Source organism: Aspergillus costaricaensis (genome assembly GCF_003184835.1).
Source record: "Aspergillus costaricaensis CBS 115574 unplaced genomic scaffold BO79scaffold_40, whole genome shotgun sequence".
In the NCBI taxonomy this organism is placed as follows: domain Eukaryota; kingdom Fungi; phylum Ascomycota; class Eurotiomycetes; order Eurotiales; family Aspergillaceae; genus Aspergillus; species Aspergillus costaricensis.
In genome coordinates, this window is record NW_020291840.1 from 65,679 (window position 1) to 88,671 (window position 22,993).

The 22,993-nt window shown below is 46.6% G+C and overlaps 6 protein-coding genes across 6 annotated transcripts; 3 read left to right on the forward strand and 3 right to left on the reverse strand.

Moving 5' to 3' along the window:
* Positions 1-5,225: 5,225 nt before the first annotated feature.
* Positions 5,226-6,389, forward strand: BO79DRAFT_275477 (NmrA-like family protein; the record flags this gene model as incomplete). Its single annotated transcript, XM_025687669.1, has 3 exons — positions 5,226-5,934; positions 6,003-6,165; positions 6,233-6,389. The coding sequence occupies exons 1-3, from the start codon at positions 5,325-5,327 to the stop codon at positions 6,387-6,389; spliced, it is 930 nt and encodes a 309-aa protein (XP_025535270.1). The 5' UTR covers positions 5,226-5,324.
* A 337-nt stretch (positions 6,390-6,726) lies between these two features.
* On the reverse strand, positions 6,727-8,090 carry BO79DRAFT_275479 (Gfo/Idh/MocA family protein; the record flags this gene model as incomplete). Its single annotated transcript, XM_025687670.1, has 3 exons — positions 6,727-7,176; positions 7,238-7,396; positions 7,487-8,090. The coding sequence occupies 3 exons, from the start codon at positions 8,088-8,090 to the stop codon at positions 6,782-6,784; spliced, it is 1,158 nt and encodes a 385-aa protein (XP_025535271.1). The 3' UTR covers positions 6,727-6,781.
* Positions 8,091-9,309: 1,219 nt separating this feature from the next.
* BO79DRAFT_290467 (sensor histidine kinase) lies at positions 9,310-13,644 on the forward strand. Its single transcript, XM_025688891.1, has 7 exons — positions 9,310-9,649; positions 9,836-11,002; positions 11,057-11,773; positions 11,832-12,848; positions 12,905-13,178; positions 13,235-13,349; positions 13,405-13,644. Exons 1-7 carry the CDS (start codon positions 9,591-9,593, stop codon positions 13,614-13,616), a joined length of 3,561 nt encoding a protein of 1,186 aa, XP_025535272.1. The 5' UTR covers positions 9,310-9,590; the 3' UTR covers positions 13,617-13,644.
* A 1,361-nt stretch (positions 13,645-15,005) lies between these two features.
* BO79DRAFT_221613 (uncharacterized protein) lies at positions 15,006-19,425 on the reverse strand (the record flags this gene model as incomplete). Its single annotated transcript, XM_025683526.1, has 2 exons — positions 15,006-16,741; positions 17,166-19,425. 2 exons carry the CDS (start codon positions 19,423-19,425, stop codon positions 15,006-15,008), a joined length of 3,996 nt encoding a protein of 1,331 aa, XP_025535273.1.
* BO79DRAFT_275500 (M20 family metallo-hydrolase) lies at positions 19,398-21,331 on the forward strand. Its single transcript, XM_025687671.1, has 4 exons — positions 19,398-19,871; positions 19,947-20,264; positions 20,327-21,154; positions 21,207-21,331. Exons 1-4 carry the CDS (start codon positions 19,717-19,719, stop codon positions 21,280-21,282), a joined length of 1,377 nt encoding a protein of 458 aa, XP_025535274.1. The 5' UTR covers positions 19,398-19,716; the 3' UTR covers positions 21,283-21,331.
* A 108-nt stretch (positions 21,332-21,439) lies between these two features.
* Positions 21,440-22,725, reverse strand: BO79DRAFT_202718 (NAD dependent epimerase/dehydratase family protein; the record flags this gene model as incomplete). The annotated part of the gene is made up of 4 exons (XM_025681664.1): positions 21,440-21,609; positions 21,664-21,947; positions 22,010-22,198; positions 22,256-22,725. Coding segments are annotated over 4 exons (1,067 nt in total), but the record flags the coding sequence as incomplete, so codon positions are not given.
* Positions 22,726-22,993: the final 268 nt, after the last annotated feature.

Here is a 22,993-nt window from a genome sequence, read left to right on the forward strand (position 1 = left end):
CTTTTTAATTATTTATTATATAAGCTATTTTATTAGCAGCAGGTAGAGCTTAATATTAAATATTATTATTATTATACTTTTAAAGACTTTATTAATTAAGATAATTATATATTTCTAAATCTTAATAAACTCTGCTTTTATACAGATTTATTATTTAATAAAAATCTATTTACTAGCAGGATTATATTATATAATAATTCTATATAATAACTGTAGGATTATAACTACATAATATATATAATATATAAGAATAATAGAAATATTCTATATAGATCTTATAATATTCTAAAAAACTTTAAGACTTTTACTAGCTTTAGCAACTATCTTAATTTAATAAATATTAAATAAAAAGATTTTATCAAGCTAAATACCAAGATATTAGACTGATTCTAAGAGTTATATAATAATTAATTTTAATTTAAAGAGAACAGAAATTATAATAAATAAATAATTATAATTTTTCTATTTATAATATTTTTAAATATTGATTTCTAGCAGTTCATCTAGCTTATTTAAATTAAAATTAGAAATATAAAGATTCTTAAAATAAATAAGTTTAAACTTATCAGATATAAATTTAGATATATAGTAGTATAATTATATATTAATTTTAATAAGAATATTTTTAATAAGTTATTTATTAGTAATATAATTCCTGGAGATAGCTAATATGGCTGTATTATTAATTTATTTAAATATTTAGAATTCTTTTTTTAATAATTATTTTAAATAATTATAAAGTAAAGAAGTATTAAATAACAGAAATAAGATAAATAAGATAAATAAGTCTTATAAAATATTATTTAATATTAATAATAACTTATTTATATAATTCTGTATTCTGAACTGGGTTATATATTTATATAAAAATATTATTATTTATAAAATAAAGTAATCTAGTTTTATCTGCTGGAGATTGTATAGGAGATATATATATAATATATAATTATATATTTTTAATATATTTAATAATAATATATTTATAATATAATCTCTTCTTTAAGTATTATAAATCCTGTCTAGAATTATCTAGATTATATAATTAATAAAGATATCTTTATAGTCTTTTAGATGCCTGCAAGAGAGCAGATTATAATTCTTTATTATTTATATAATATATATAATAATAATTAATTCTAAAAACTTATTCAGAATATTAAACAGTATTATTAATTTATATAATTTAAATAATTAAAAATTACAGAAGCCTCTCTTACAGAAGACTACTATAATTAATTACTAGAAATAATCTAGATTATATCCTGTGTATATATAAATATTAAAAATTATAATTAATATCTTAATAACTACCAGCTTATAGACTAGTATATATTATATATAATTTAAAATAATATTAATATCAAGTACTTTATCTGTTAGAGTATATTTAATAATATTTTTTATTTTTTAATTTATAATCAGAAGGAATTTAAGAGCCCTAAATTTTCTAATTATATTAATATTAAATAAATTAATCTTAGGAGACTCTAAAAAAAAAGTATATTTAAAAATTTCTATTTTTTATTTTATAGTTTCTGTATTGTTATATAGACTTTTAAAAATTAAAATAATCTTATTATTCCTGTTATAATTCCTGGCTTAATAAGATATCTATTATATACTATAGGGCTTTTTTTTAGTAGTCCTGTATATAATATTCTAATAAATTTTTTTTATTATATTTTTAATAATTCTTATCTTTTTATTTCTTATTATTATATATTTCTATTATTTATTTTTTATTTATTTTCTTTTATATATATATCTTATTTTTTTTATTACTTTTACTGTCTTGCAGTATTCTGAAATAAAACTAAAATTAACTTATTTATTAAATTTAATCTACAGAATTAATTCTATAATAATATATTATATTGTTTCTATAAAATAATTAATAGTAGTATTAATTTATATAAAGATTAATTTTTTATCTAAGTACTACTATAGACCTTCTCCCAGATTTATTTTTATATATTTATATATTTTCTTTATATCTATAATTTTTTAATTTCTTTTTAGTACCAGTCTTATTAATAGTATATCTAGATTAATAATTATAATTATTAGAAAATAATTAAAATCAGTATATACAATAGATATAGTCTCATAAATAATTATATAACTTATAAACTTAGAGATACTGAAAACTAGATTAATTATAATTTATTATTTTATATATTTCCAGATAATTATATCTGGTTTAAACCAGAGATCTAAATTAATATTATTTATAAATATTAATAAAAGATTTATTTTAAAATTAGATTTAACAGCTTCCCCATTTTATACAGAATAATAAAAATTAAAATTATCTAATATAAGCTAGTCTTTATTCTTTAATTATTTATTATTAAAAAAGATTATACTTATCAAGATATTTATAATTATTTTATTTTTACTATTATATATATTTAATAAATATAAGATTTATTTATATTTACTGCAGAGACAGAGTTTCTGCATATTCTATAAATATTTTATATATTATTATTTATTTAAATTAATTTTTTTAAATATAAATATATATATCTGTATTTATTCTTTTATTATAACTGTAAAATATAACAGCTGATAGCTGTAGATAAAATTATATATAATATTTAATTTAAAATTTCTCCAGAATTCTTAAATTACTATAATATTAGTAATTAGAATCTGGAAATTTTGCAGGAAATACTTTATTACTAAATTTTTTAATTTATTTATATTATATTAGATAATCCACAGAGAGTTTCTATTTATTAATAATAATAAATATATTTCTTTTATTTAAAAGAGTCTCTAGTCAGAGAATCTCTTTTATATAATATTATTTTTTTAAATATATTAATATATTAGATTTATAGCTGCTGCTGGATATCTTACTTAGTAATAATATTAATAAAATATATTTTATCTACTTAGATTAAAGTTACAGTATTTATTATAAAATATTAAAACTATTATTCTATTTTTTTATTAACTATATATTATCTAATTATATATTCATAAACTATATATCAGGATCTTCAGGAGTTTATATCAAGGCTAAAAGTTTAAAGTTACTAGAAATATTAATATAGAAAATTCTCTTTATATATATAAATATAATACTACTTATTCTCACTGCCTACAATCTAATATATTATATAATTTATATAAATTAATCAGACTAAAAATTAAATATAATACTTTATAAGATTACAGGCTCTGTTATCTCTTCTTTTTCTTTTATAAAAGATTCTATATTAATATTTATAATCTAAATATTTTTTATATTTCTTTCTCTTCTTTTTTCTTTTTTTCTTTTTTTTCTTGTTCTACTTACTGCCTGTATTATTTTATAAATCTCAGCTAATATTAAATTATCTATATTATAATTAATTTTTTTAATAAAAAATATAATAAAGCCTCCAAGACTGCTACTCCCGAAGATAGTTTCCTGTATTATTAACTTATTTATAAATATTATTCTTATTAACAGGAATACTATTCAGAAATAGGACAGGATTAAATAATATTAATTTAATAATTTCTTAACTAGTCTAATCAAGATCTATTATATCTTTTTTTTATAAGTTAAACAGTTCTTATTTTATATATAATATATACTTCTATAATTAATATATCTTAATTTTTTAAAAGTACCTGCAGTCTTATATAAATATTTATAAATCTAATAATACTTTATATAATATATACAAGCTTTTTTATTAGAATAAATACTTTCTATATAATTATATTATTAATAATTATAATATTAATATATTTATATTATTTAATTATATTTAACTGTAACTAGGAGCTCCAAATCCTATAAAATCTTATATTTAATTATTATATTCATAATAATTAAAAAAATAAACTTTATTATTAAAACAGATAACTTCTTTTCCTGAGAATTCTGGAAAAAAGTTATTAGCTATATTATATATATAATCTAAATATTATCCTAGTAAAATATATTATTTATTAATAAAATTTTAATAACCTCCTCCGGCTGTATTATATTAATTAATTTAACTTATATATTATAAATTACTACTTTTTAGATTAAAATATAAAAAACTATATTTTTCTAAAATTTATATATCTATACAGGATACAGGCAGGCAACTTTTATTTTTATAATAAAATAAAGATTAAGACTTAAATTATTTAATTTAAATTATTATATTATAATAAATTTTACAGCAGTTAAAAAAAAAAAAACTTTAATCTAGCAGATCTAGATATATATTTTCTTAGCTTTTATAAAAATATTTTTTAGAAATAATTTATAATATCTAGTCATATTATCTAAATTATTAAATTTAATAATAATCTAAGTCTCCTCTATTAGTTCAAAGAGAAATATATCTATTAATATAAATTCTAATTATAATAAAGTAACAGGTGGTGTATCTTCTTAAATAATAATATTAATTTAATTATAGATATTAATAAAGAAAAAAAAGATTAATAAATTCTTTAATATAATTTTTAATAAATAAAGATATTTTTCTATACTCTAGCACAGTATCTTAATCTTTATATAGAAAATATTATATTCCTGCTACTAGAACTACCCCGGAAGATTTTTTAGAAGATTAATCAGAAATTCTTATATATTCTTGATATAATTAATAATTAATTTTAATATCTAAAAATCTTTATTTTCTTCCAGATATCTTAGTAATATATTTATATTATATTAGAAGTCTAAAGCATATTTCTAGAAATATTCAGATTTTCTCATAGAAATAGCTAAACTGAGCTAATTAGTTATCTTTAATATTATTATTAAGATAATTAATTAATATTAATATTAATTAATAATAACAAGAATTACAAGAAACTTATCAATGTTTGAGGCCTCTAGGGTGTGGTGTTGCGGTGTGATTTCAAAAATCAGATTCCTGCGCAAGTTGTTGTTTTAACTGTAGTTTGGCAATATAAAGTTTCGGCCTCATCCCAATTACCTGTATTATTAACGTCCGGTATATTACGTTACCACAGCCATCTCGGGGTTTATTTCAGGGCCGAGATGATTAACAACCCCAATTTGAACGACAATCTCATAGTCCACTTGAACCTTTTTGAAGCAAAGCATTTCATGCGGGTATTGAGGTATCGATTCCACACAATTTTGCGAATTGAGTTTGGTAATCCATGCTCGCAACACATGAATCAGCTCGGAGTTGATATAGTGGCCGGGTGGCGCCAGCTTTACAAACCAACATCATCTGTACTTCATATAAGGGTCTCAAGCACGTTCTGAACTATACAGCACAATCGAATATTTCTTTCTTTACAACACACACTTCTCCAATTAAACCGATCATCTACATTCAACTAATCTCCAAATGAAGGTCGGAATTGCAGGTATCACGGGCAAATTTGCCCGCCGCCTTCTCACCCATCTCCTCGATGTTGGTGACGACTCCCTGACTATTAAAGGGTACTGTCGCAACCCTTCAAAACTCCCCGAGTCCGTGAAATCGTCCCCCAAGCTGGAGATGATTGAAGGTACGGCGTTTGATCAGGACGCCATTGCCACCTTCGTCCAAGGTTGCGATGTCGTTGTCTGCTGCTACCTGGGCGATGACAAGCTCATGGCGGATGGCCAGAAGCTCCTCATTGATGCTTGCGAGTCGGCCAATGTTCCGCGCTACGTGGCCAGCGACTGGGCACTCGATTACACCAAGTTGAAGTTGGGCGAGTTGTTCCCCAAGGATCCCATGATCCACGTCAAGAACTATCTCGATACGAAGAAGGTTGCGGGAGTGCATATCCTCATCGGTGGCTTCATGGAGCCCATCTTCAGTCCCTTCTTCAACATTGTGGATGTTCAGACCAACACCTTCCGGTACTGGGGTGACGGTAATGAGATCATGGAGGGAACGACCTACGATGATGCGGCCAAGTACACGGCAAAGGTGGTCTTGGATGCGGAAGCAAAGGGTGTGCTGAAGTGTAAGTCGGGTTCAATCCAATGATCCCTCTTGATAACTAGTGCTAATGAGTGGGCTTCTTGGCTTTAGTTGTCGGAGGCCGTGCTACTATCCAGGAGATCGCCAAGTCGTATGAAAAGGTCTACGGCACTCCTGTTACACTGGAAAACCGCGGATCCCTCGAGGACCTGTACAAGACCATGCATGATAAGCGGACGAAGAGCCCTCAGGATGTTTACAGCTATATGTCTTTGTAAGTCCACACTTTCAATACCTGTTTCATCCTGTCAATCTCGACTAACCGAGGGTTACTTTTACAGGTTCTTCTACTACTACTGGGTCAATGGACAGACCTTTGTTGGGCCCGAGCTGGACAATGCCCGTTATCCGGATGTCAAGGCAGTTGATTGGGAGGGGTTCATGAAGAGCTGGTCCCAGGAGCAGATTGGGACATCTTACTTTGCTCTGAACATGTAAGATGTGCGATATAGCTGGGATTCGGTAATTTTGCTTTTGAATAGAGTGTGTAATAGCCGCTCAGGCAAATCTTGCACCTCTATTCTCTATTCCTCTCCAGGCTGTCTACCGAGGGCTTTTATCTAGACGCCATTCAAGTCTCCTTGAATCGTCGTCATCTGTGGACAAGGGGGGAAACAAAAATAAGATGGCCTTTTCTTTTAGTTGCAACGAGCAGGTAAACCAGTTATATCAAATCGTACATGACCAATACCTATAAATCACGAAAGAACTTGGAAATTCAATAGGATTGAACACTATCCACAACAGAATTTCAACGTAAGCTACGTAATGCACTTATTTGGGCTACACCTACCCATTTTCATCTACAAGTGCGTCCACTGACTAAGGAATCATTTGTTCGAGCCATCCAACCACCGAGCCAGTTGCCTGGCCCGACCGGCGGCGTCCTCCAACGACACGTAACCGTCGGGGTTGCCCTTGGCAAAGTCGATCAGGGTCCGCTGGACAGAACGGGCCCTGACCGGCACCTCCAGCTGCTCCTCCGACCACGTCCACTCCACGGCCTCCACCGTGTCCGTGGCATGGTGGTGAACCGAAATGGTCGCCGGGTTCTGGTAGGCATCTGCCTGCAGCGAGATGCCCGCAGGCGCCGACAATCGAATGGCTCCCGCTTCACAGTTCAGTGTCCACGAGAGCGACGGGTCGCCCGGAAATGGTTGACCTCGGGCAAAGTATGCCACTAGGCTGGCTCCGGGGACTGTATAGGGAGATTCAGGCAGTGACCCTGTCCCCTGTTAGCGTATCGTGCAGCATTTATATTATCGCTGGCAGGCTCCTGGTCATACCATGCACACTCAGTAAATCCGGCACATCAGAGTCAACCTCTTCCACGAACTCCCGTGTCTGGGGATCACGAATACGGATGCGAGGCCGCTGGATCTGGGTACGCGCTTCATCGGTGCCGACAACCACATTCCCCACGACGGATTGGACATAATCAATCACTATACTCATGTCAGTGCTGGTCTGCTACAGCTGTTTTGAGCTCATTGCCAAGGGCTAGAACCAGAGGAAGAGGGGGTATTAGGACGAACTATGACCAAACCCAATGACGATGGGATTACCGCCCACTTCCTTCTGCGAGAAATACTTCAGACCCGGGGGCAGAAACTCTCGATCGAACGTGCCGCCAAAGCCACGGACCTCTGTGCTCAGCAGGCGACCCAGCTGGCCAGAGCGCAGGATCTCCTTGACTTTGAGCACAGCGGGAGCAAAGCGGCCTTGGAGGCCTACGGCCACCCGCGCCCCACTAGCACCCGCTACGGCGAGGAGGTCATCCACATGGGCCAGCGAGCTGGCAATGGGCCACTCAATATAGACGGACTTGCCGGCACGGACACTGGCCAGCACGGTCTCATAATGCTTGTCGACGCGCGTATTGCAGATGACGAGATCGATGGCGGGATCGGCAGCCAGATCATCTGGGCTACCATAAGCTTTCACGATGGTTGGGTCCAGCTGGTAGGTCCGAATGGCGGATTCTGCAGCGGCCACACTGCTGTTGCAGAGAGCTGTGATCTGGTAGAGCTCTCGACCTGCAGTACTCTGGATTGCTGGCAGGTGGGCATCGGCCGCCCAGGAGGTGATGGCGGAGGATGACAAGCCGATCAAAGCAGTGCGAACGGGGGTAGTGGACATATTGGCAGGAGAATGGAATTGCAGATGTACTATCTGTGTGGTTTCAAGACAACAATGGGTGTCCCTGTCCCCTGTCGGTGATGCATGATGCATAATATATAGTTAAAGACATTGTATGGGTTGATAATATATCATGGTGTTTTACAAATGCGGAAGGGGGGGATTGATTAGAAATCAACAATGGCGCAATCCTTCGAACACATGCAAGATACGAATTAGGGTGGTAAGTGTCGCCGTCACAAGAGTACTAGTATCACATAATCTTAGTTCAGTGCAGTTATTCTGTCAGGCGTACATGGCCCATTCGGGAAGTAGGAAATACAAGAAGAGGGCGGAGAGGCGGCAAGGAGGGTGGTGGATGGGGTTGGCCGCTTCCGCTGCAGCGGATCGGTTGGTTTTGTTGACGGCGGGCTTGAGCGGAGGTCACATTCCGCCCCGATCATTACTTTATCATTATTAAGTTCCTGCTGTCCTCCCCGATCGGGTCGATCGCACTCTGAAGTCCCTTTTTTAAGTTAAACTCGCACGAGGGGAGGGTTCCACCCTGCGACTTGCATATCCGATCGAATTCTATTCGATCGGAGAGGAAAGAGAGGCAGATCGATGGTTGATCTGGGAAGCTTGTCGGGATTCCGATCGGCGGGTCCGCGCCTAACAGCCTACTTTACGCCTGGCGCGTCATATGTGCTCTATGCAGAGTATAGTATAGTTAGTGCAGAGAATAAATCGTGATGACAGCATCTTTGCTGCCTTAGGATGCAGGGTTGGGGTTCGGGATGGTTGAGATTCCAATCGGCTCCTGTCCCAATTTATCGGGTGCCTGAATTACCCGTGACCAGGTGCTGCCTCAGGCTGATCGGCTGGAAGCCCGAGACGTCAGGCGGCAGATGAGTCAGCCGTGGCCCAACGGCGTCCATGCTGAAAGGGGACTAGCGGGAGGTCGACAGAGGTCTGGCCCAGCGGGGAGAGCGGGGCGGGCCGCCAATGAGCAGGCAGGCGGACGGCGCAAAAAGCCGGTTTTGGCGGGTGGGAGATTCTCAGCGGCGGGTTCAGACGCCAGCCAGTCACACGTCGCTTAGTCGTTTCCTGCTCCAACTGGATGTCGTCGTAGCAGTAAGTATCTAACAGTACTAGTAAACTAGTAACTAGCAGTAATGAAGTCGGCTTGCTATCTCCGAGTTCCCTTTCTTTGTGTCCCTCTCTCTCTCCCTCTCTCCATCTTCTTTTTTCCTTTCCCTTTTTCCCTTCTCCCTCCTTCTATACTATCCCACCTTCCCCCCCCTTCTACTATTCCTCGCCCTGCCGCTAATTCCCCACATTCCTTCGTTTGGCCACCATCTTTCTTTTTTTCTCCTTCTTCCTTCGTTTTCTTTTTCCGGCTGTGGCGCCTTGTTTTTCTTCCCCCCTTCACCTTCATCTTCCTCACTGTTCCTTCTCGGTTTCCCTCCGTCTTCCTCCCCTTCTTCCATCTTACGATATGCCAGCAGCGTCCCGTGAGTGATGGCGGCCTCCTTCCAGCACCCTGAGGCTGAGCGGGAGAGAATTCGAGATTTGTCCCGGTAAGTTAAATAACCATGGATCTCTCCGCCTTTTCCCCGAGAGGTTTAGAGCAGATCAGGATCAGCTCTGATCTGATCTGATCTGATCCTGATCTGATCTAATCCTCCCTGCAATGTCGATCATAACCACCCTGTTCTCCAATTCAACTGCGACATTATTACACAGTCTGACCGTCGTCGCGCTAGGTACTATTGCACCGTCGATCGTCCCGCCCTCCGTCTGGAAGCGGCCGCAGAGGAGACTCACTCTGCCGCCCATGGAGATAATTCCTCCACTCCCGACGTCCGGCTGTCGTCCGATATCACTCTCACGGCGCTGGCTCAGCTGGCTGTCTTTCGCTTTGCCTGCAACCGCGCCTTTATCTCCATCATCGACGGCTCCAATCAATATTTGATCGCCGAAGCCACCAAATCCATCTCCTTGCGCGATAAGGATCAGCATGACCCCGATGATGGCATCTACCTGGGGGTCCGCACCCTCGACCTGGTCTGGGGGGTCTGTCCTCATTCCATTGCCCTGTTCACCGGGCAGGATCCCTCCAAGGTCGTCGACTCCATCAACGTGACCGCCAATACCTCCCGTTACGTCGTCCGAGACTTTACCCAGGAGGAGTTCTTCAAAGATCGTCCCTATGTCACCGGATGGCCCTATTTCCGCTTCTACGCCGAGGTCCCGCTGTACAGTCCCGCCGGTCATGTTCTCGGCTCCTTTTGCGTCATCGACGACAAGCCTCGCTCCGTCTTTGGGGATCGGGAGATCGCCTCCCTGCGTGAGGTGGCCGATGCCGTCACCCAGCACCTCGAACACGTTCGCATCTCCCATTCGCATCGCCGCGCCGAGAGCCTGGTCAAGGGTCTGACCAGCTTCGTGAAAGACCATCCCGCCTTCGACCCGACCGATGTGCCTGGCCCTAGCCACGGGCCGACTACGCTGGTGCCGAGCACCGAGCCGGCACCCCCGCAGCCTCTGTCGTTAACTGACGACCCGCTGCGAGAGCCTCCCACGCAGCTCCAGTCTGCATCCTCCGAAATGACGGGCGAGTTGGCCTCTTTATTCTCCGCCGTCACTTGCTCCGAGGTCACCGCCACCTCGACCTCCGTCAACGTACCAGGTCCACGCCCCGTCCCGGTCGCGGTCCCAGATGAGGCTCTTCCGCCCGACGGATCGGAGACGCACGATTCCAGCGTCGTGGTGTCCGACCACACCGAATATCCGGTTGTCTCCGTCATCGAACGCGAGGCCCGCTCCGAAAGCCTATTTCGCATCTTCACCCGCGCCAGCCTCACCCTGCGCGACTCGATGGATCTGGATGGTGTGGTGTTCCTGGATGCCAGTCGGTGTAACGCCGGAGTGTGAGTACCGTGTCCAACCCAAGGATTGCAGAGGCGTATTAACGAAACAAGCAGTGTTCGCCCCGGCCTGCCCGGGTCCTGGGAGCCTCTCCCCACCACCGCCAATCCCGAGTTCCTCGCCGATCCCTACCCCAGTCCGGTCGACTTGCCCGGCGTGGGCTCCCTTTCCAACATATCAGAAAAGCCGTGTGAGGTGCTAGGAAGCGCCCAACAGGATGAGGTGAGCGCCAATCAACCCATCACGGAGGCTCTTCTCAACCAGATGATCGCCGCCTTCCCCCATGGTCAGTTCTTCAATCTGCAGGACTGGATTGACGAGGAGGGTGGTCAATCTCTGTCGCCTTCGCTAGAGGAGCGGTCGGAAGGAGATCATACCATGTCCAACATCTGCCGTCGACTGCGCCAGCATCTACCCGATGCCTACTGTGTGCTCTTCTACCCATTGTGGGACTGGAATCAATCACGCTGGCTGGCGGGTACCTTGGTCTGGACCCAGGCCAGCAATCGCGCGCTGGGCGTCGACGAGCTACATTATTTTAAAGTGTTCGGAGACTCTATCATCTCCGAGGTGGCCCGCGTGGATTGGGCCAGCACCCAGCAGTCCAAGTCGGATTTCATCTCCTCCGTTAGCCATGAGCTGCGGTCGCCACTGCATGGCATCCTGGCCAGCGCAGAACTGCTGCAGACAACCCCGCTGCATTCGAGTCAGGCGCATTGGATGAACATGGTCAAGAGCTGTGGATTGACTCTGCTGGACACCTTGAACCACCTGTAAGTTTCTTGGCCCGTTTATGAATTACCAGACTACCCCCTGCTAAATCACAAACAGCTTGGACTTCGCCAAGATCAACAACTTGACGACGACTGAGGAGGCCAGCCCCGACCAGTCCAAACCCAGCGTGACGAACCTTCTAACCGTGTTCGACCTCGACGACCTCATCGAAGAAGTCACGGATGTTCAGTACACGGGCCAGCGATTGGCCCAAGCGGTGGCTCCCTTGACGGGACGCCCAGCGCAGCCGACCTCTACACGGCCGGATGGGGAACTCACAGTCGTGGTGCGTGTACAGGAGCGGAGCACGTGGAGGATACAGTCGGTAGCTGGTGCCTGGCGACGCATCGTGATGAACCTGCTGGGCAATTCGTTGAAGTGGACCAAGGCAGGTTTTGTCGAGGTGTCCCTCTCCAAGGCCCGCCGCGAGTCCAACCCACACACAGTCTTGGCGCATCTGTCGGTCACTGATACGGGTTCGGGTATCAGTCCAGACTTCCTCCGACACAAGCTCTTCTCTCCTTTCACGCAGGAAGACGCTTTATCGGAGGGTCTTGGGCTGGGATTCAGCATTGTGCGCCAGCTGGTTGCCTCGTTAGAAGGCCACATCGACGTACGCAGCGAAGTCGGCGTGGGCACACAGGTTGACATCTATATCCCCGTGCATCCTAGCGCGGCGCAGGCATCCCGTCGCGGCAGCCCGGACGAACTCGCCACGCCGCTGCCGCCTATGGCAGCCTGCCTGATTGGATTTGACGGTTATCCCAATCCGCGGGAGATCCCCACGGGCATCCTGCCGGCCGAAGCCAAACGCAAGCTGGCCATTCGGAGCTCGCTGACTTCGGTGCTCGTTCAGCAACCGGGCTGGACACTGGCACTGGCCGAATCCTTGGACCGCGCGCAGGGCGACGTGGCTGTAGTTGAGCAGGGTGATTTGCACCCTACGCCAGACAAACCATCCCCCCTTGACTCGATGGTGCAGCGCGGGTTCAAATACTTTATCGTACTGGATAGCAACAAGCCTCTGCCGCAAATCGAGGCGCTGGCTCCAAATGTTGTTCGGGTATCTCAGCCGTACGTCGACCTTAATAACACCCTTTCGTGATTTATCCAGACTAACAGTAGAATAGATTCGGACCCCAGAAATTTGACGACGCTATCCGGCGGGTGCAGACTCTAGCACGTGAGGCTGCGCTCAATCGCCCGCCGTTGCGGCCGGCACCGATGCCACTGCAGCCCTCCCTGTCCCCGTCGCCTAGTCTGACGCCGCCGAGTGCCCCAGATTCGGCCATCGATTTCGCCTCCCCCTGTACGCCGCTGGAGCCTGCGCATTCTCATCCTCCCAGTAAAGCTCCCAAGGACATACATGTTCTCATCGTAGATGACAACGACATCAATCTAAAGGTTTGTCGAGAATCCTGCCAACGTTCTTGCATGCCATGACTAATCCTGGTTCATAGATTCTGGCAACGTTCATTCGGAAGATTGGTTGCAGCTATGACACTGCCTCCAACGGACTACTCGCCCTGAACACGTACAAGGAAGCCACTCGGCGCCACGATCTCATCTTGATGGGTAAGACATCTCTCCGTGTCTCGGCACCCAGACTGCAACTGACCATATGCGACAGATATTTCGATGCCCGTGATGGACGGCATCGTCGCGACGGACCACATCCGACGATACGAAAAGAAGAACGGCCTCATTCGCTCGCGTATCATCGCCGTGACGGGCTTGGGGTCGGCAGACCGCCAGCAACAAGCGCTGTCGGCGGGGGTGGATGAGTATTTGGTCAAGCCCGTGTCCCTGCGCGGGCTGAAGAAAGTGATGCGGATTTCATGATGACGACTCTTGCACGATACCTCTTCTCTTCATGGTTCTGTACAAAAGCATACCCCCTGCGGGGGCCTTAGGGGTGTGCCCCTTTGTGTGTGATATATTCTTCCAGTAGACAAATGTATATACGAAGATTTTGCCTGGATGGCTGGGATGCATGATGCATGATGCAGTCAATGATGCGTCAATAGATCTGAAATTCTGGCCTCCGTTTGCTGTGGGTGTGAGTCCCCAGGTTGCTTTAGGGTCGTAATTAGCCAGCACATAGCTGGTTTTCGGGGCGGAATCCCGCATAGCCCGGCAATATGATTACCCGATCGAAAACCATCACTGTGGTGTGGTATTCATTGTAAGCAGAAGTAGTAGCAAAGTACCGGGTCTATTATATTCTTGTGAGAACCAGTTGCTGCTAAGTATCATACCTAGTGTTGTTCTATACTAGTTGCCAGACGAGCGTGCGAAGAGAAATAGCGCAACTGTCCCATAGTAGTTTATTATATATTTTTCCATTTCTAACCGTCGGCACAAGCAGTGGTACTAGTAATAACCAAAGGCAGAACTTCAAATAACTCTGGATCAACAGTTCAGAAGTTTCTCTGTGTATTACTATCCATGTTACTCTGTTAGAACACTTGTATATATGTAAGAAACGCAGTATTTTCGTTTCACCACATGAGAATTCAGCGGTCGGAAATACCATATTTCTTCAAACAGAGTATGCTAGTGTCATCACTATGGGGGAAAAAGAAAAAAAAAAAAAAAAAAAAAAAAAAAAAAAAAAAACGGTCCACTTGCCAGCCATTAGGAATTGTCTATTATATAGTCGCTGCGCTTGGACCATAATTGGGATTGTATACTATGCATAAACTATCACACGGCTCTTACAGCTCCATAATGAGATACTTTCTACGTCCTCCACGGTCCTGCTCTACGCTAGAATACCTTCAGGTCGAGACCAAAAGTGTACACAATTTTTTTGGCCGGCATCAGTGGCGCGACAGGCTGATCAAGACATGCCGCGAACGTGCAGCAGGCTGATCTCTTGATAGTATCCGACGCATTTGACAGTCGAGAGCAAACTCCAGTCTAGTGCTCCTGCACATGTAAGAATCAAAGAGAGAGCTCCGTTCAAGTAGACCTTGAGTCGTATCTTCACCCAGGGCGAGATCCCCACTGGGGGCCAATCCTAGATGGCTTAATGGCCTGCATGTGTTCGGCCTGGGTATAGCCATCTGGTTGGAAGTTCGGCGGAGGTGAAGGTCGGCCTCCGCTTTTGTCGAAGAGTCGAAAATCCGAAGAGTAGCTCTATCCGACCGTCAGGTGTCTAAGAAACACCGCCCACTTGCAGATGGTGCTTATATGCTTATGATACCTGGAAGATGGTATCTGCGACGGTCAAGAACCCCCCTCAACGTATGCAGACCGATCCGCGGGCAGGACAGCATCCCGCAACATGGCCTGGTGCAAGGGGCCCAGCCCCCAATCACCTGACCAGTCCACCATGCGCCGTCCGTTCTTGAAGTGCTCCGCCAAATGATCTGCGCGTGCTGCCCACGTTGGCAGGATTAGCTGGCAAAATCCACAGCGGCTTTGCACATCATTCGTCACGACGCGACAAGCCTCCACACGTAAGGCAGGGACCGTGGTACAGTGATGAAACTTGCGAAAGTGCTGGATCAAATGGTCTTTACGCCGAAAGGAACGTTCTGATAGCGGGCGATCCGCACACACGTCGAACTCATGGGTCGAAAAATGAGATTCGGTCAGTGGAGAGGCTCCGCAGAAATCGCATTGTAATACCTCCGAGCCAGCCAGATCCAGAACGCCCGATCCCACGCTACAGATCCAGGATTCCAACGACAGGTGTACGCTCTTTTCATGACGGACCCAATCATGCTTTTTCCTGAACGCATCCACACAGAAGGTACACTGAAACGGGCTACCCGCGGCCGACTGACGCCTGGGCCGTCTGCGACGGGAATGGGATCGCGGCCGCCCATCCGATAGGGGGAACGGCAGAAAGCTCTCCGACTGATGACTCCAGGCGGATGAGAAGCTCCCGGACGACGCCTGCGACGGTTCACTGTCGATACTCGAAATAGAGGATGCGAAGTGGTGAGAACTGGGACTCGCGCCGCCAGGTGTGCTGGGATTATCCCAGGCGGCATCAGTGCCGGCGGCGGCAATAGCTTGCTGAATAGCCGACTCTGATACGGGTTCTTGGTCTGGTGGTGATCGCTGCCAGCGTTCCATTGGAGTCAGGGCCGCCGATCGGGAAATGGGCATTGGGGAGCCGCTGCGGAAGATCTGACTCGGTCGGGAGGTGCGGTGAACCATACGATGGCGCCGTCTGGCATTGGCAAACCAGGTGGAGATCTGCTTCTCGGTGAGGCCGGTCTGCTGAGCAAATGCTGCCTTCTGTTCATCTGTGGGATACGGAGCATGCTGGTTCCGATAGAACCAATCCCGCAATACTTTGGCACCTTTTCGGGAAAACCGTGGCCTGTGCTGTCCGTCCTCTTCCTTTCTTTCCTGGTCATGTGACGATTGCGCCTGGCCATTCTGTGAATCCGATAATGCGTGTGAGGTAGAATTCAGTTCCTCTCTAGTCCACTCGGTGACGCCATGCATATGATTGAATACGGGAAAGACGGTTTCGAAGCCGGCAGGGTGGCGCTTCTCGCCGCGGGCGAGGCTGCATTCGCGGAAGAGGGCGACGCAACTGGAACAGGATGTCACGGGGTTCGGATTGGCCGGGGTGGTGCGAATGATGAGGCACTGCAGTCGGTGCTGTTGACAGTACATGCAGGGGACAGGGGGACGATATGCGCCAGCGAGCCACTGAGAGACATTGACAAAGTCATCGGGCGGGGAAATGATCGTTGTGTCGTTAGTGGAATCCGGCTGCGTCGACCAAAGGTTGTCGCTGGAAAACATCTCCAGTGAGCTCCAGTCATCCTGCAACTGAGGAGTCATAGATGAGAGAGCCTCCGTGTCTACCACGCCCGGGAGGGCATCTGGGAAGACGGAGGGCAGCCATTGCGCCCAGTGGTCGTCGTCGGTGGATGGTGGGGGAGCGTCGGAGGAGTTGGCCATGACGTGGGGAGGGAGGTAAGCTGGGGACGAGCCGCCTGAAGAAAAATTTAAGAAGAGTGGACTATGGGGAATGCCATAGTGAAGGCATAGAAGGCAGTCCACAAGACAAGAGAGCAGGGAAGTTACACATAAAAAGGAAGAGGAGAAGATGGAGGAGGAGATGGAGAAGAAGGGAAAGGCTACCCTTTGGGAAGGCGGGGACAGAAAAGGGTAGCTTATTTCACCGCCTTCTATGTTTAGGGGGGAAGTCGATGAATTCAGCCGGTGATTGGCCTGATAGACAAGGCTTTTGAGTCACCACATGACTAATCTCCACCAACTTCGCCCCGATGTTAGTAAGTACTGGATCATATCATCAACAACAATTGCTCAAGGATTTTTCAGGTCTATTCTTTCACTCTCTATATCCTCTCCTCCACGTGTACATAGTGCCTAACCATGTTGTCTCTATCTATTTACAAAATTGCTGGATAAACTGCCCCAGAATCTCCCGCAGCTCCCGCATACTGTCCACCTCCACCCATTCTTCGCGCGAGTGCAAGCCTGCCCCCAATGGGCCAAACACCACGCTTGGGGTCCCTGCCTCAGTGAGTAATGCGGCATCACACCAGAACGGAGCACTTTGGACCCGGGGAGGTTGTCCGACAACCTCGGTGCCCAGCTGGACCAATTGCTGCACCACGGGATGATCCTTGGGAACATGCTGGCTGGGGCGCCATAGCGTGATGCGCGGCTCTCGATACTGGAAGTCGGGATGCTCGTCACTTAGTCGCTTTAGGATGGCACCCAGCTCAGCCAGGATCATCTCATTGGTCTGCACCGGCACAGTGCGGTATTCCAGAGTCAGTGTGCAGCTGGCAGGGTACGAGGAGACTTCTTCTCCGCCCTGGATGACTCCACAGTGCAGTGACCCCGGTCCTAGCACCGGGTCAATGGGCAGTTGCGTCTGATACTCACGCAATGCCTGGAGCAGGTGCCCCATGTTCAAGATGGCGTCCACCCCATCGGCTGGCTGGGACCCGTGGGCCGCTCGGCCCAAGATCTCCACTTCTACCCACACAAAGCCCTTGTGCGCGTGCGCGATGGCCATGTTAGTCGGCTCGAGGACGATCCCCGCATCAGCCCGCCAGCCTGCCGCAATCACGTCCTGGGTGCCCTGCGAAGCATCTTCCTCGTCTGCTACCGCTGCGACCATCACATCTCCAGCCAGTCGTTGCTCTCGGGCCACGAGAAGGGCTGAGAGCCCGGCCGCCAGACCACCCTTCATATCCAACGTGCCGCGACCAAACACGGCCTCCTTTCCATCTTTCACCCCCAGATGGCCTGTGAGCGCATCGCCATCATAGGTGGTCAGACTGACTGTATCGACATGTCCGTTCAACATGACGGACGCTCCTCCGCCGGAGCCGCGGATGATGCCCACCACCGAAGGTCGTCCGGGCGCCGTCTCGATGCGATGGTGCTCGATGGCACGATGGGCGAACCAGGCACAGAGGTAGTTGGTGATGGCCGATTCTCCAGCGCCCTGTGTCTTGGACAACGTGGGATTGGAGGAGTTGATCCGCGTGAGCACCTGTGTCAGTGCCACCGGATCATCCACGGAGACATCCATTGGGACCCCGTAGGGACGAGAGCCCTCCGTGCTGAGGAGCAGGATGACGGAATCTGGGGAAAAGAAAGTCGAGGTCGGTGAAGCCTCCGCCTTCAGCCGGCGGATGGCAGCCAGGGAAGCAGCACCACAAGGACCGGAGTCGATGGATTGGGCAGCCAGGTCTTGCACGGCGCAGTGGCTCTCCCAGTCCGAAATGGTGAGACTAACGTCGACTAGCTGCCGCAGCAGGGGCCAGGCGGCGGACGATACCGTGCCGCAGTTCATGCCGGCCATGATGCTGGGACTAGTGATGACGGAGCTTGGATGGCCTTGTTGCAAGCTGTGCGTCAGGCTAGGCGCTGTATCCGGCTCCACGGCCACGACGGTGGCGGGCGTGTCGCGCGACTTATAGTATGTGGCGACAGCTTCCGCGAAGGAGCCCACGCCCACCGGGGCGACGACGAGGCTGTTCTGCAGGCCCAGGGCGTGCAGCTGGGCGTCGGCTTCCTGGAGCAAGGTGGCATAGCCCTCCACCACCCAGGCTGGGATCTCTTCGTAGCCTTCTAGCGCCGTATCCTGCACCAGGATGCCCTGGGACATTTGGTTGGCGGCCTTGGCAGCGGTCTCGACGGCGTGGTCATAGTCCCCGTCCACCACTTTGACTTCGGCTCCCTCGGAGCGGATCTTTTCCCGAGTGTAGGCGTGCATCGTGCATGGGACGTAGATGTGACATTGGAGCGACATCTGCCGGGCGACGCGAGCCACAGCACGGCCATGGTTGCCCTCGGTGGCCGCGAGCAGGGTAATCGGCGCGGACTGTGCGCGCACCCGCTCGATCAAGGTGTCAAGTGGTGTACCCTCTGGTAACTGTACAAACGAGCGGATGGCCCGGTAGATGGCCCAGGAGGCCCCCAGGACTTTAAAAGAGGGTAAACCGAAGCGGTTGCTCTCCTGCTTGAGGTAGACAGCACGCACTCCTAGTTCCTCAGCCACAGCGGGCAGCGGCACCAGCGGGCTCGGCGCATAGCCGGGGAATTGTTGGTGGAAGGCCAACGCCCCCGGGGAGGCCGCCGAGGTGGTCGTGGACGAGCTGGGATTCACGTAGATCGGCCTGCGGAAAGTGGACATTATGATGGGATTTCTTTCTGAATTTATCATCTATCCCACTGACTGGATGGTGCGCTTCCATATATAACGGGCGGGGAAAAGGCCTTCATTCCCGGTTGCCGAGAAGGGATGCGCCCTCTCGCGACAAACCCTCATTTTACTTGTCCCCAGAAGGCGCAGAGGCAAACCCGGAAACGGAATTCCTCCCTCGTTTCGAAAGCAATGTATTTCGTACTGGGTATAAGACTCGACCTGTACCAGCAAACTGGTAGAGTCCAGTAACTACTACAGCTGCGCCTCTACGCTCCGAAGATGTTTGGCCGTACACTTACCCGCCAGTTGTCGCGCCCGGCCTGGCGCCGTTGGCTGTCCACCGCGTCGGGTTCAGGCCTTCGCATCAACTCGGATCGCCTCATGGAGACTCTCCATCAAACATGTGAATGGGGAGCTGCCCATCGCTACGGCGAGTAAGTGATGCGCCCGTTGGAAACTTCCCCAGTCTCTGTTGAGATGGAATATACAAGCTGACCACTGAATGGCAGAGGTTCGACAGAGACCGGTATGGCTCGACTATGCCTGACTGACGAGGATGCCAAAGTGCGCCATTGGCTGCGGGAAGAAGTTGAGAAGCTGGACTGTACAGTGACGGTCGACCAGATGGGCAACATGTTTGCCAGACAGCGAGGGTCCCTGGGCTCTCCCGCGCCTATGACGGCCATGGGCAGCCATCTCGACACTCAGCCCCGAGGTGGTCGCTATGACGGGATTCTGGGTGTTCTCGCAGCCCTGGAGGTATTGCGCACCATGAAGGAGAATGGATTCCGAACCAACTTTGACATCGGATTGGTTAACTGGACCAAGTACGTCTTAACTCCTGCATACTCATTGATGTTACACCATCATTCTAACCACTGGCACACAGTGAGGAAGGTGCTCGGTTCCCCAAGTCCATGTGCTCCTCCGGTGTCTGGGCTGGAGAAATCCCCCTAGAAAAAGCCTGGGGACTGACAGACATCTTCAACCCGGCCGTGACCCTGCGCTCAGAGTTGGAGCGCCACGGCTTCCTCGGTTCGGTGGCCTGCTCCCATGACTCAGCTACTGGATATCCGCTCGGTGCTCATTTCGAGCTCCACATCGAACAGGGACCTATCCTCGAGGAGGCGGGCAAGTCTGTAGGTATCGTGCGTGGAGCGCAGGGATACCGGTGGTTCACCATAACGGTGGGTGGTCGTGATGCCCACACCGGAACGACACCCCTGGCAGCGCGGCGGGATCCCGTTCTCGCTGCGTCCAAGATGATCGTGGCCTCCAATGCCATTGCCAAACGACATGGCGCACTCGCCTCCACGGGTGTGATGAAGCTGCCTCGCAGTTCCTCCACCAACACAGTTGCCTCCAAAGTGACCTTCACCCTGGACATCCGCCATCCCCAGGACGCTGTGGTGCACGCGGTGCAGGACGAATGTCTGGAGGCGTTTGCTGAAATTGCGCAGGAGGACGGCAAGGGCGTCTCCCTGGACTGGACGCTGGATACTGATTCTGCGGCTGTCAAGTTCGACGAGCACTGCATCACCGCTATCCAGGATGCAGCCACGCAGCTGGTCGGAAAGGACCAATGGATGCAATTGACTAGTGGAGCGGGCCACGATAGTGTTTATACTAGTCGGCATTGTCCCACAGCGATGATCTTTGTGCCGTGCAAGGAGGGTGTCAGTCATCATCCCGAGGAGTATTGTAGCCCGGCTGATTGGTAAGTGTGTTGTTGATGTTGTGCTTATATTGTTGCTGACTCTTCTATGTAGTGCTCTCGGTACTCAGACGCTGCTGGAGGCTGTGGTCAACTATGATCGCATGAGAGGGGATCTTTCCAAGGCCTAGAATGATGGCTAACACAGTCACACTTTTGCCACCTTGTGGCGTACCCTTTAGTATACACTTCCGAACCCTTCTCGGCTGTTTTAGGTTATAGACATCTTATTCAAATTATTTAGTTTATATGTAATAATAGTATCACAACCAATACTATGTACAACCCCTCAAGCACTCTTGGTCAATCGCTCATATCATGGTGTCAACACCTTTTAACTCCGGTCTAGATGCTCCAAGATCCAATCTACCTCGTCCTTTGCCGTGGCGAGAGCATGCTCGGGGCCATACCGAGGCCGCCAGCCAAACTGTCGACCATGCTGCGCATCCAGCACACATCTACCAACATCAGTACAAGTACATCTCGCCAGCATCAATTCTTCGGAAACTTACCCTCCGCCCAGTTCCACAGGCACAAAGTCCTTCGGACGACTCAGCGCCTCGCCTATCTCCTCCAGGACAGCATCATTGGCATCCCCCACCGTAGCATCCTCAATCACTCCTCGTTCCGCCAGCCTTTGTGCCATAGCACTATACAAGTCATCCCAAGCCACAGTGCCAGAGGCAGCCAAGTAGTACCCTTGTCGACCCGAATCCAGCGTTTCCTCTAGGAGCATTTTCCGAAGCAGATCCAGATACAGGCCGACGGTGTCCTGTATATGAGCGACGGGCCAGACCTATGCCACATTAGCCTTGAGCTAGAGTAAGATTCAAAACAAGACGAGGAATAAATGCATACAGGCCGTCCCGAATCCACCCTATACACGCGCTTCGCCTTGAGGGCCGCCTTGACAATCGCGACCGTCTGGATGGAGATGCGGTTCCCAAACCCTTCTCCCGGGCCGTAGACCACACAAGGAATGAAGATGTAGCTGCGTACTCCATGTGCTTCTGCCGTAGCGATTACGGTGTTATTCGCCTCCAAAGCCTAGACCCAGTAAGTATATAAACAATTGAGAAGATAAAGAAAAGAGATGGCACTCACCGGCCCAAGCCACGGATGCGACGGCTTCGCAGTCTCCTGCATTTCATACAGTCCTGGATCAGCATCCGAGAATGCACGATCGGTCGGATGTCCAGCATGACTGCTGAATAGCTTAGCACCAGAAGTATGCAAGAAATGGACGGTTTTCCCGGTGCGCTCGCGCACTTGGCCCAGAGCCTGGATCATGGGTATTTGAGTCCGGGCGCTGGCGGCGTCGATGAGAAAGTAGATGATGGAGATTTCATGCTTGACGATGGTCTGGATAATGCTCTGGTCGTCATCGAGGTTTATGTATAACGGAGTCGCGCCGTATTGCTGCACAGCTTGGCTTTGTTGCTCAGTTCGCACGAGAGCATACACGGTGCCGTGGGAGGGCAATTGGGCTGTTTGCCAGCGGGAGAGGAGAGTTCCGCCCAGGTAGCCTGAGGCTCCGGTGATTAGGATGTTGTGAGGACGGCTGGTGGTCATGCTGATGTACTTCGAAATATGAAATGGATGGTAGGTGATTTGTAGTTGGGTTGCTGCTTATTTTATACTTGCTGAAAGTTGGTGATTGAATCCCGATTGGTAAGAGATTCCCGCAAATGAGTAATCTGCCATCAACATGAGCCAACATGAGTCACCCTAAGTCACCCTAAGTCATTGAACTTCACGACTCACGATTTATATGATATCATTTGCCAAATCCTACCTAACTAGGTAAAGAATAATAAGCAATATATTTCATTACTCTTATCG

Bases quoted from the DNA above. Each gene is read 5' to 3' on its own strand.
- BO79DRAFT_290467 (XM_025688891.1), top strand. From the start codon at position 9,591: ATGGCGGCCTCCTTCCAGCACCCTGAGGCTGAGCGGGAGAGAATTCGA. The intron at 12,849-12,904 runs GTACGTCGACCT...ACAGTAGAATAG, and splicing joins GTTGTTCGGGTATCTCAGCC to ATTCGGACCCCAGAAATTTG. The intron at 13,350-13,404 runs GTAAGACATCTC...CATATGCGACAG, and splicing joins CCACGATCTCATCTTGATGG to ATATTTCGATGCCCGTGATG.
- BO79DRAFT_275500 (XM_025687671.1), top strand. From the start codon at position 19,717: ATGTTTGGCCGTACACTTACCCGCCAGTTGTCGCGCCCGGCCTGGCGC. The intron at 19,872-19,946 runs GTAAGTGATGCG...ACTGAATGGCAG, and splicing joins GCTGCCCATCGCTACGGCGA to AGGTTCGACAGAGACCGGTA. The intron at 20,265-20,326 runs GTACGTCTTAAC...ACTGGCACACAG, and splicing joins GGATTGGTTAACTGGACCAA to TGAGGAAGGTGCTCGGTTCC.